The sequence below is a fragment of the Carcharodon carcharias genome, chromosome 7 (assembly GCF_017639515.1).
Source record: "Carcharodon carcharias isolate sCarCar2 chromosome 7, sCarCar2.pri, whole genome shotgun sequence".
In the NCBI taxonomy this organism is placed as follows: domain Eukaryota; kingdom Metazoa; phylum Chordata; class Chondrichthyes; order Lamniformes; family Lamnidae; genus Carcharodon; species Carcharodon carcharias.
The window spans coordinates 30,980,857-30,994,323 of record NC_054473.1 but is presented as its reverse complement, the minus strand read 5'-3'; the positions used below and the strand labels follow the sequence as shown (position 1 = coordinate 30,994,323).

The following is a 13,467-nucleotide window of genomic DNA, read 5'->3' as shown; positions in this document are numbered from 1 at the left end:
AGAAGGAATTGTAAACCGTGGATTTTTAAAAATTCATTCAAGGGATGTGGGCTTCGCTGGCTGGGCCAGCATTTATTGCTCATCCCTAATTGCCCTTGAGATGTGATGGTAAGCTGCCTTCTTGAACTGCTGCAGTCCATGGGGTGTAGGTGCACCCACAGTGCATTTAGGGAGGAATTTCAGGATTTTGACCCAGTGACATCCAAGTTAGGATGGTGAGTGGCTTGGAGGGGAACTTCCAGGCAGTGGTGTTCCCATGTATCTGCTGCCCTTGTCCTTCTAGATGGTGGCTGTTGTGGGTTTGGAAGATGCTGTCTAAGGAACCTTGGTGAGTTTCTGCGGTGCATCTTGTAGATGGTACACACTGCTGCTACTGTGCGTTGGTGGCGGAGGGAGTGAATGTTTGTTGATGTGGTGCCAATCAATGAGCTGCTTTGTCCTGGATGGTATCTAGCTTCTTGAGTGTTGTTGGAGCCTCACTCATCCAGACAATATAAGAGTATTCCATCACACTTCTGACTTGTGCCTTGTAGATGGTGGACAGACTTTGGGGAGTCAGGGGGTGAGTTACTCGCTGCAGGAGTCCTAGCCTTTGACCTGCTCTTGTAGCCACAGTATTTATAAGGCTCGTCCAGTTCAGTTTCTGGTCAATGGTAACCCCCAGGATGTTGACAGTGGGTGATTCAGCGATGGTACTGCCAGTGAATGTCAGGGGGCGATGGTTAGATTCCCTCTTGTTGGAGATGGTCATTGTCTGGCACTTGTGTGGTGCAAATGTTACTTGCCACTTGTCAGCCCAAGTCTGGATGTAGTTTTGGTCTTGCTGCATTTGGATATGGACTGCTTCAGTATCTGAGGAGTTGCGAATGGTGCTGAACATTCATCAAATTGGCTGAAGACTGGCATCTGTGATGCTGGAGACCTCTGGAGGAGGCCGAGATAGATCATTCTCTCAGCATTTCTGGCTGAAGATTGTAGCAAGTGCTTCAGCCTTTTACCTAAAGGTCTGTTTGAGGGCATCCCAGAGGATTCCACATTGTAATGGAGATCGGTGGAGCTCAGGTTAATTCTCATATTTCAACTTATCTGGGTGTTTGTTGAGAGAGTTAGAGGCAAATTGGATTTCTTGTGGTGCAGCTCACAGAGAAGGTAGCCAATGTAAATGACAGTTAGTTAGGTCTGCAGCTTAAGCTGACTTCATTCAATGCATGGAATGTGGATGAGAGAACAGAAATTGGAAGATTTGTTCTAGCTTGCAGCTCGTGGCTTCAGAGTCTCGTGGCAAAAGAAAGCAGCCAGCAGATTAGCTTGGAAGGATTGAAAAAGTAACCAGAACAAGGGACTGTGGTGTCCACATTCAAGGGATAGTAAATTAAAGTTTCACTTCTGAGAATAGCTGGAATTGAGAACTAAAGTAGTTTTCAAAGGACTGTGGCATATTTATGTGTGGTCCCTACAGAGGTAAATAACTAAGATTGATGTGTCTTATAAGGAAATGGCTTGTGGTGGAGAGATAGTAAGGAGTACATAGTTATAAGCTATAGTGTTAAAAACATTATATTCAAAAGAATTAAGCAAAATAAGCAATGTTTGTTTTTGTTGGAAAACATGGAGTCTTGTGTTGTAGTCCTGTAGATTTTATTGCTGGATGTTGGGATTTCTTTTTAAGGAATTGGGTATGACAATCCTGTCAGGGACTGTTAATATTTAAAGGGATGAAAGCTGGTGGTTATTTGCCTGATGGGAACATAAAATGCAGTGATGTGGTTGCCTCTGACTTTCTAGCTGGTGGATGAGACCACTGCTGCCCTGTAAACTCCTCACTTATGTCACCTGCGGGTTCCCCTCAAGGTCATGCGCTGTCCTGACTTGGAATATATCATCGTTTCTTTTCTGTTGCTGGATCAAAATCCTCAGTCTCCCTCCCTAAATTGCACTGTGTGTTTCTACAACATGCAGACTGCAGTGGTTCATGAAAGTAGCTCATTTTCTAAAGGGTGATTAGGGATGGGATATAAATGCCACCTTGCCAGTGTTACCCACATCCCATGAACGAATGAAAAAAAAAAATCCCCTCTGTGTCCTTTAATAAACTAACCTGGCATCATAATCTCTGCAGTTAGATTGTTACACAGTATAAATAGCCTCCATCCCCAAATTCTTGAAGAATCGATCAACAGCAAAAATTTAAATTTTATTATATAAAACGTTTTTGAGGTAATCTCTATACATGATTCAGAAAACATAAGGATCAGAGCATTGGTTTCTCTACATCATTTATAATAGGACGTTCAGTGGTATAAAAGTGTGGAGATGTGATATACAGTAGGTCATAAGAATAAAAAATCAGTTTATAAGCTCATAAAAAGCTATGCATTACAGACTTGAACATACACTAGGTTTTCAAACTAGTTTCACATGTAGATTATTTCCTACTACAGAATTTTTATAAACCGTTTTGGCTTTATAAGAAGTGTTTGAAAAAACAGCCCAATGTTAGCCCAGGTATTTTTTTTAAAAAAGAAAATAATGTTAAAAGAAATGTGTAAGTACTCTGCAAAATCTTATCAGAATTTTTTTCAAACTTAGTGGTTGTAAATCAGAAAATAAGTTACCAAAGTTCAAATACTAGAGCAAAAGTAGTGTTATTAAAATCAAACAAAACAAACGATGAAATCCTGAAGTGTGCTGATGGTAGATTTGCACCTTTCCTGATGCAACCCACCTAAATGTATTAGTCACTGTGGAATAAACAAACTTAAAAGGGAAGTTGCTAATTCAACAAATCCTTTCAGAAGGGCAAATTGTTTGTTGCTTATGTCACAACTTAGCCACGGAAGTTCAAGTAGTCTGAGAAAAACATAAGCATAAATACATAACACACAAACCCAATCTTGAATGTTTATTTGTACTCCCAGTTTTGTGACCTACTGACCTAGGGGAAAAGGGGTGCAGAGATGTGGGAAAACATTGACATTCCATATGCAAGGGGTTTAATGTGCACCAGAAAATCAATGTATTCCACATGTAGTCAAACAGATACAGAGGAAGAAACATACTGTTAGCTAAAGCATACTAACAATGAAACGGGTGATCAGCTGCAACAAAGTCTGTTCCTACAGTTTTTACCATTAAATGTCATTCTTTCTGAGTTCTAATTTGTACCAGTTCACATTGCAGTTGGATGCATCAAAGAGAGGCTCCATCCAATTTTTAATTCCATTTCAATTTCCTCGACTTCCCATAACCCTTGGCCAGGTCTAGCTAACTCAATTTATCAAAAAGTCTTTGTTTGATCTTGGTTACAATTGTGACAATACTTCAAATTAATTCATTGGCTGTAAAGTGCTTTGGGAGATCCTGAGGTCCTGAAAGATGCAATATATATTAGTCTGTTTTTATAATGCTTTTTTTTCTTCACTAGGATTACTACAGGAAAACAGAAGACAAATTCCCCTGTCGAGTCACTTTCTCAGCAACTTTTTTTGTGCTCAGGGATGGTGTATTAGGAGATGGGTCAAGCACCCTCAAGTCAGAAAAAGCATTTCCCACACCAGCTCTCCTAATAGTCTCAGCAATATTGCAGTGCTAAACCAGAAGAAGATTTGTGCTGTCGGCTCATGACCCCATGAAAATGGGCCTTGACAGCCCAAAACTTATTTCACTACACCCAGTAAATAGGCTGGGTGTTTGGGGAGGTGAAAGAGACACAGAATTTCATCCCATTAATCTGGGCTGCATTTATATCAGTTCACAAAATGTATTCCAGTACAGATCTGGTTACACACATTTTTCCCCCCTTCAGTATTACTTCCCCTACCTTGGCTTGAGAGCCAAAATCCAAGAGTTGCATAATACTTACACTAAAAATCTGCCCCAAACTAGAAAATCAGGAGATAAGACCATAAGACATAGGAGCAGTAATTAGGCCAATCGGCCCATTGAGTCTGCTCCGCCATTCAATCATGGCTGATAAATTTCTCAACCCCATTCTCCTGCCTTCTCCCCGTAACCTTTGATCCCCTTACCAATCAAGAACCTATCTATCTCAGTCTTAAATACACTAAATGACCTGGCCTCCACAGCCTTCTGTGGCAATGAATTCCATAGATTCACCACTCTCTGGCTAAAGATAAAATTACTCCTCAGGTTTTGACACTATGCAAATCAAAAACATATACCACAGCAGTTTTCTCCACAATCATTTTTGATCATATTTATTGAAAATTTTGTTGCATCTTCAAAATATATTACTCTGCTTGGATTAAAGCTTTTTCCTCCCTGGTTTTGTGTGCTCAAATGCAGGGATTTCTGAAGAATGGAACCAACAGCGCATTGTTGTCGGGCCTCAACAAGGTGCCTCAGCTATAACTTTAGACAAGCGCCCTTTACTGCATTGGTAGCATTTTTCATTTCCTACACTAATCATTCTTGGAACCCTCTGAGTGACCTTACCAAAGTTGAATTGAAAGACACTTATGCAATGCAGGCCCATGTCTGCTAGGGACTAGATTGAGCCTACCTAAACTCATTTCACATAGAAGCTTTCCTAAAGGAGAATTTCATTCCATCAGTCTGGACTGGATTTGAACTCGTGTCACTGCGCTTAAAAAAGTGTCTAACCCAAAGTGCCACCCAGTTCCTATGTAATGAAACAATTGAAGCCTTTGATCCTGATGATGCAAACCCAATCCTAACCTGAAATATATATATGACAGAAGCAAATATAGAGAAACAAGATACTAATTTCATCAGCAGAAAGGAAAGAAACAGAGTGGGAAGGAATACTTCCGTTTCAGGCAGCTAGGGCAGGATTTTCCTTGGAGGTTTCAGAACTGTACCTACAGAATCAAATGTGAGTCAGAACTGCAGTGTGCGTAAATCTGAACTCACTGTGATTTTCTCCCAAGGTGGTCAATTAATTTAGCCAGAGGGTTTGCTGTCCAATTTAGTCAGAGGCGTTCCAGCTTGGAATCAGGAGCAGTTGTCATGGCAGATAAGATTTGCAGAAGGTGCTTCAAATGGAGGCACCCTCTGTAAACTTTTTAAAATGTAAAAACAGCTGAGCTACCATTGTGGAGGCAGCGGGGGGTTGCTGGGGTGGGAACCCCTCACCATGGCAGCCTGTAACTGCTGTACAAGACAACAGGCTGGGAGGGGACCTCTAAGCCAGCTTTGAATGCTGGCTCCCCGGTCTGCCGCTGAGTGGCCGTCTCCAGGCAGCTCAGCTGGCCCCCTCCATATCCAGGAACCTCAAGACCAAATGTAAAATCCCAGTCAGCCTACAACAAGTCTTAATAAAATAAAATAAAAATAAAAATACCTGGAAGAACTCAGCAGGTCTGACAGCACCTGCGGAGAGGAACACAGTTAACGTTTCGAGTCCGTATGACTCTTCAACAGAACTAAGGAAAAATAGAAAAGAGCTGAAATATAACCTGGTTGGGGGGGGGGGGTGCAGTAGTAGGATAGGTAGAGCTGGATAGAGGGCCAATGATAGGTGGAGATAGCCAAAAGGACAAAGAGGTGTTGAGGTGGTGATATTATCTAAGGAATGTGCTAATAGGTGCCATTAAGGGTAGAAAGCAGGACGAGCAAGGTACAGATAGCCCTGGTGGGGTGGGGGGAAGGGTTCGAAATAGGCTAAAACAATGGATGGAAATACATTTAAAAATAATGGAAATAGGTGGGAAAAGAAAAATAAAGTTATTGGAAAAAAGGGGGGATCGGAAAGGGGTGGGGATGGAGGAGAGAGTTCATGATCTAAAATTGTTGAACTCAATATTCAGTGCGGAAGGCTGTAAAGTGCCTAGTTGGAAGATGAGGTGCTGTTCCTCCAGTTTGCGTTTAGCTTCAATGGAACAATGCAGCAGGCCAAGGATGGACATGTGGGCATGAGAGCAGGGTGGAATGTTGAAATGGGAAGCGACAGGGAGGTCTGGGTCATGTCTGCGGACAGCCTATTTTGATCCCTTCCCCCCACTCCACCCCCACTAGGGCTATCTACCTTGCTCGTCCTGCTTTCTACCCTTAGTGTCACCTATTAGCACATTCCTTAGATAATATCACCACCTTCAACACCTCTTTGTCTTTTGTCTATGACATCTTTTGGCTATCTCCACCTATCACTGGCCCTCTATCCAGCTCTAACTATCCTTACCACCCCCCACACACCCCCCACCCCCCCACCCCCTTAAACCAGCTTATATTTCACCTCTTTTCTATTTTTTCTTAGTTCTGTTGAAGAGTCATATGGGCTCGAAATGTTAACTGTGTTCCTCTCAGCAGATGCTGTCAGACCTGCTGAGTTTTTCCAGGTATTTTTATTTTTATTTTTGTTTTGGATTTCCAGCATCTGCAGTTTTTTGCTTTTATCTTAATAGACTCTTACTTGGTTTAATCAGATATCTGCTGGGTGGCCTGTTGTTCCCCCATTCTGCCTCCAGGAAAATAACCCAGGGGAAGGATGGAGCCAAAGAACCGGCATACAGGCCGAAGGCACTATTTTTAGCACCCGCCTACCTCCATTCCCATACCGAGATGGGGTGAAATTCAAGCCCCTAATTTCTTGTTTGCTTTGTACTTTGAAGAAGGCCGTTTGACTGACACTGTATGTTTGGCATGTTAAGCAACAACTGACCTGTAGGCGATGTGAGATTGGGAGCGAGCAAGGCAATTTTGCTTTAAAAGCTATACAGGAACAAAATTGCAGTAGTATGGCGATCCGAGACACTGATTTCACCGTAAATAAGACAAGAAAAACTAGTGATTGTCTTAGCCTCTTCATTGCTTATGAACTTGGCAACACCAGGTAGGAGACTGAACAGTCACAATATCCACCTTTCACTTTTAAACAAAGTGCACTGAATTAATTTGTTGCCATGGCAAACAGGGGAAGAGGTGTTTAAACTGCAAAGCATTAAAAGGAACTTGAAGGAGTAACGTGTGAGAATTTTTACAATCCAAAATATTTTAAATCAGCCCTTTGCAGTTCAAAAAAAAATGAAATAAAAGGAGCATTATAAAGTAAATAAAGGCTTTAATTGTTAACTGTGAAATTCTGCAAAGAGCCTGTTTAAAGGAGTTTTAAAAGTTAGGAAGTTTAAAATACTAAACACTTAGAAGTTATATTGTAGATGGATCCTTCAGATGGATTACCAATTGCTCCATTTGCACCCTTTTCAAAAAAAAAGTCTAGTGTTGGACAGCGAGAGATTGCTGAAGATGACATGTCACTCACTTTATTTTCACATTTAGCTTATTGAAGTGGCAACTCTATGTTCACACACAGCCATAAAAGATTAAACTGAAAATGCTTACTTGTGTCTTAGAGACTGCACTGGGGAAATTAACAGAACGTTTAACTTTCCTAAAAAGAGGTTGATCCTCATTTCTACACTTTTGTAACAAAATACTTCCATAAAAAATTGGGAGTTGACCATACCTTCATAATAGAATAATTAAGGGTGCTTTTTAAGATGCTATTATTGCACTACCTAACCACACCAAGAGAAAAGTAGAAAACTGTACACATACCAAACTGCGTTGGTTTTACTGGTTTTACACATACGTCAACCTACATTTCTAAATATTCACCTGATGTGTTCTATGATTTAGATTTGAGGGGACGAAAGAGAGAGGGAACTTTATGACTAATGATGGACGTGTTTATACATTAACGTAACAGTACCAAAACAAAATTGCCAGATCAATAAAATTTTCATACCATAGTTTTCAAATACAGTTCCCTTACTCCTGTCTCTAAACGAAGTTCTAGTAAGTTCCAGCAAATGTGTTCCTTCCCCCTACCTTGCAACTAATGATTGTCAGCAGCTCAAATTAAATTATAAGCACTTACATATTTCGTACAATGAGTCTGGAAGATCATTTAGCAATATGCCAAAAAGCCGCACAAATTTGTAGTTTGGGTAAGGCCGGAGTGAGGAGAAGTGAAATCACATTAGGGTTTCAACTGAGTTTGGCCAGAATCTTTTTTAAAATAATAAAATGTTTTTTGTAAAGAAGATTCACAGAGAGGACAAGTTACACATTTCCTACATTTTCATAAAGGTAGTGGGATCAGCACATGTGCAAGTCACATATCCAAGAATCCGGTCACACTGAATAGAAAAATTAATATTTTGCTACAATATTTCCAAATTGACTTATTCTGGGATGGGGTCACTAATACACAGTACAGAAGACAATTTGGTGGTTGGTTGAACTGAACTTGGCAATTTGCATTTATATATATTCTTTTAAATCTGCTTTTTTTCCCCCCTAGGTCCAGACATAAGTTAGGTGTACAAGTAGAGACTTTGCTTTTAAAAAAGGTTACTTAGGCACATAATTTTCCAGCTTATAGATCAGTTCCACAGCAGTGTCAATATCTGGTACTATATAGTCTGGATCAGATAAATCAGCATCAAATGTAAAGTCCCTGTGCCCATGAAATACAGTCCCTGTGGTCAATTCCTCATGGCCTACCATAGCATCTTTAGAGGGGCTGTACACACCTGTGCAAACCAGCACAGACTTACAGCAAGTAGCAGAACCTGGTGTCAGTTCACTTGCAATTACATCAGGATCTTCATCCTGGGGAACTGTGGCTGTTTGTTTTCCTGCAGCAACTATAGCTTGCACCCGTGAGCCTCTTGTAGAAGATTTCTCTTCAAGGTAGCGGTTGTATAGATTAGCACCATAGATGTCAGTCATTGGGTTATCCCTTTTAAAAAAAAAATCAGTTTTAGCTAACAGAATCAATGCTGTCCATAAGCAAGAGACGGGCATAGTATCGTTACAGTGCAGGAGGTGACCTTTCGGCCCATTGAATCTGTACTGGCCCTCTGAAAGAGCAATCCACCTAGTCCCACTCCCCTGCCTTATCCCATTACCTTGCACATTCTTTCTTTCTTTTCAGGTAGCCATCCAATTCCCTCTTGAATACCTCAATCAAACCTGCCTCCACATTCTCTCAGGAAGTTTGTTCCAGATTCTAACCACCCTCTGGGTGAAAATATTTTTTCCTCACACCACATTTACTCCTTTTGCCAATTATTTTGAATCTGTGCCCTCTAGTTCTTGATGCTCTCTTGGGTGGCAACAGTTTCTTACTATTTGCCCTGTCCATACCCCTCAGGATCTTGAATACCTCTATCAAGTCTCCTCTCCACCTTCTTTTCTCCAAGGAAAAATGTCCCAACCTGTCCAATCTTTCGTCATAGCTACATTCTTTGTCCCTGGAGTCCCAGGACAACATTGGAGCAAACTAGAGTTTTTAATCCACTCTGACTGCCACCACCCACCCCCCCGCCCAGCACTTTTCTTGATTGTTGAATACCCTTCATTTTGCAATTTATTTGAGAAAATTTAGCTCTCGCCTCAAAATTAGTTTAAATGCTACTTCTTCTTCCTCCTCACAAGGATCTAGAGCAAAAAGACAACTATGTATATTTTTCACCAATAAAGGGGAGGTGGTGACGTAGCGGTATTTAGGAAGTTTAAAATTAGGAAGTTTAAAATACAAAACCTCCAGAGGTCCCCAGCGTCATAGATGCCAATCTTCAGCCAATTCGATTCTCTCCACGTGATATCAAGAAACGGCTGAAGGCACTGGATACTGCAAAGGCTACGGGCCTTGACAATATTCCGGCAATAGTACTGAAGACTTGTGCTCCAGAACTTGCTGCGCCCCTAGCCAAGCTGTTCCAGTACAGCTACAATACTGGCATCTACCCGGCTATATGGAAAATTGCCCAGGTATATCCTGTTCACAAAAAGCAGGACAAATCCAACCCGGCCAATTACCGCCCCATCAGTCTACTCTCCATCATCAGTAAGGAAGGGATCATCAACAGTGCAATCAAGAAGTATTTGCTGACTGACACTCAGTGTGGGTTCCGCCAGGGCCATTCAGCTCCTAACATCATTACGGCCTTGGTTCAAACATGGACAAAAGAGCTGAACTCCTGAGGTGAGGTGAGAGTGACTGCCCTTGACATCAAGGCAGCATTTGACCATGTGTGGCATCAAGGAGCCCTAGCAAAACTGGAGTCAATGGGAAACAGGGGGGAAACTCTCCCCCAGTTGGAGTCATACCAAGCACAAAGGAAGATGGTTGTTTGGTTGGGGGTCAATCATCTCAGTTCCAGGATATCACTGCAGGAGTTCCTCAGTGTAGTGTCTTGAGGCCCAACTGTCTTCAGCTGCTTTATCAATGACCTTCCTTCCATCATAAAGTCAGAAGTGGGGATGTTCGCTGATGATTGCACAATGTTCAGCACCATTCGCGACTCCTCAGATAGTGAAGCAAGAATTCAGCAAGACCTGCACAATATCCAAGCTTGGGCTGACAAGTGGCAAGTAACATTTGCGCCAGACAATGAGCATCTCCAACAAGAGAGAATCCAACCATCACCCTTTGTCATTCAATGGCACTACCATCACTGAATCCCTCGCTATCAACATCCTGGGGATTACCTTTGACCAGAAACTGAATTAGATTTATTCATTCATGGGATGTGGGCATTGCTGGCTAGGCTGGCATTTATTGCCCATCCTTAATTGCCCTTATTCAGGTTCAACCACATCATTGTGGATCTTGAGTCACATGTAGGCCAGATCAGGTAAGGACAGCAGATTTCCTTCCCTAAAAGGGGCATAAATAAACTAGATGGGTTTTTAACAACAATTGACAATAGTTTCATGGTCATCATTAGCCTTTTAATTCCAGATTTTTATTGAATCCAAATTCCACCATTACCGTGCATCACTGGATTACTAGTCCAACACAATACCGCTACGCCATCACAAATATACATACGAAATAGGAACAGAATTAGGCCATTCGTCCACTTGAGCCTGCTCCACTATTCAATAAGATCATGGCTGCTCTGTTTGTATTCCAAATTCCCAGTAACCTTCAATTCCCTTCTCTAACAAGAATCTATCTACCTCTGCCTTAAAGATATTCATTGACCCCGCCTCCACTGCCTTCTAAGGCAGAGAGTTCCAAAGTCACAAAAGGGCACCCCCTAATTTTAACAGTGCCCCCTAGTTCTGGACTCACCCACAAGAGGAAACATCCTTTCCACGTCCATCTTGTCAAGGCCATTCAGGATCTTTTATATTTCAATCAAGTCACCCCTCACTCTTCTAAATCCCAGTCTGTCCAACCTTTCCTCATAAGACAACTCACTCGTTCCAGGTATCAATTGAGTAAACCTCCTCTGAACCACCTCTAACGTATTTACACACGTCGTTAAATTAGGAGACCAAAATTGCAGATGTGGTCTGTGAGATGTGGTCTCACCAATGCCTTACATAACTGAAGCATAACATCCTTATATTGCTGTTCAATCCCTCTTGTAATAAAGGATAGCATTCCATTAGCCTTCTTAATTACTTGCTGTGCCTGCATACTAACTTTGTGACTCATGCACTAGAACACCTAGACCCTTCTGCACCCTGGAATTCTACAGTTGTTCTCCATTTAACTGATACTCTGCTTTTTTATTCGTCCAACAAAAGTGAACAGCTTCACATTTTCCCACATTATACTGTAGCTACAAGAGCAAGGAATCCTGTGGCGAGAAACTCACCTCCTGACTCCCCAAAGCCTGTCCATCATCTACAAGGCACAGGTCAGAAATGTGATGGAATACTCCCCACTTGCCTGGATGAGTGCAGCTCCAACAACATTCAAGAAGCTTGACAACATCCAGGACAAAGCAGCCTGCATGATTAACACCCTATCCATAAACATTCACTCCCTCCACCACGATGCACAATGGCAGCAGTGTGTACCAGCTACAAGATGCATTGCAGAAACTCACCAAGCCTCCTGAGACAGCAGTTTCCAAACCCACAACCATCTAGAAGGACAAGGGCAGCGGACACATGGGAATACTACCACCTGGAAGTTCCCCTCCAAGTGACTCACCATCCTGACTTGGAAATATATCGCTGTTATTTCGCTGTCACTGGATTAAAATCCTGGAACTCACTCCCTAACAGCACTGTGGGTGTACCTACACCACATGGACTGCAGCGGTTCAAGAAGGAAGCTCACTACCACCTTCTCAAGGGCAATTAGGAATGGACAATAAATGCTGACCTAGCCAGCGAAGCCCACATTCTGTGATTTAAAAAAATGTCACTCAACTAGCAATCTAGAGCGAATGCTCTGGGGACATGGGTTCAATAGCACCAGAGCAGCTGGTGGAATTTAAATTCAATTAGTAAATCTGGAATTAAAAGCCAGTCTAATGGTGACCATGAAATGATTTTCGTAAAAACCCATCTGGATACTAATGCCCTTCAGGGAAGGAAATCTGCCAACCTTACCTGGACTGGAACAGACTCTAGACCCACAGCAATGTGGTTGACTTTTAAATACCCTCTGAAAAGGCTTTGTAAGCCAATCAGTTGGCCCTGGGAGTACTCAACATTGATTCCGAACACCATGAAGTCTTATGGCATCATGGGCAAGGAAACCTCCTGCTGATTACCATCTACCGCCCCCCATCTCAACCGATGAATCAGTACTCCTCCATGTTGAACACCACTTGGAAGAAGCACTGACAGTGACAAGGGCACAGAATGTACTCTGGGTGGGGGACTTCAATGTCCATCACCAAGAGTGGCTCGGTAGCACCAATACTGTCTGAGCTGGCCAAGTCCTAAAGCACATAGCTGCTAGATTGGGTCTGTGGAGGTGGTGAAGGAACCAACAAGAGGGAAAAACCTACTTGACCTTGTCCTCACCCATCTACCTGTCACAGATGCATCTGTCCATGACAAGTACTGGTAGGAGTGACCGCCACACAGTCCATGTGGAGACAAAGTCCTGTCTTCACACTGAGGATGCCCTCCATCATGTGTGGCACTACCACTGTACTAAATGCGATAAATTTCAAATGGATCTAGCAATGCAAAATTAGGTATCTGTGGGCAATCAGCAGCAGCAGAATTGTATTCAATCACAATCTGAAACCTCATGGCCCGGCATATCCCCCTCTCTCTCATTACCACCAAGCCAGAGGATCAACCCTGGTTCAATGAAGAGTGCAGGAGGGCATGCCAGGAGCAGCATCAGGCATACCTAAAAATGGAGTTATCAACCTGGTGAAGCTACAACACAGGATTACTTGCATGTCAAATAGCGGAAACAACATGCAATTGACGGAGCTAAGCAATCCCATAACCAATGGATCAGATCTAAGCTCAGGTCCTGCCTTATCCAGACATGAATGGTGGTGGACAATTAACAGGAGGAGGCTCCACAAATATCCTCAATGATGGGGGAGCCCAGCATATCAATGCAAAAGATAAGACTGAAGCATTTGTTACAATCTTGAGCCAGAAGTGCCGAGTGGATGATCCATCTTGGCCTCCTCCAGAGGACCCCAGCATCACAGATGCCAGTCTTCAGTCAATTCAATTCACTCCACGTAATATCAAGAAATG

At 42.4% G+C, this 13,467-nt stretch overlaps 2 protein-coding genes across 4 annotated transcripts in view; one reads left to right on the top strand and one right to left on the bottom strand.

The window, feature by feature from the left end:
* Positions 1 to 13,467, top strand: part of rab43 (RAB43, member RAS oncogene family) — a 69,985-nt gene that overhangs the window by 30,362 nt on the left and 26,156 nt on the right. The gene's annotated exons all lie outside the window — the stretch shown is intronic.
* zgc:77375 (uncharacterized protein LOC402927 homolog) overlaps positions 8,314 to 13,467 on the bottom strand; it is a 44,390-nt gene continuing 39,236 nt past the window's right edge. The window contains exon 8 of the mRNA XM_041190819.1: positions 8,314 to 8,725. Within this exon, the coding sequence (XP_041046753.1) occupies positions 8,335 to 8,725 (391 nt within the window). The 3' untranslated portion in view covers positions 8,314 to 8,334. The remainder of the gene's footprint in view (positions 8,726 to 13,467) is intronic.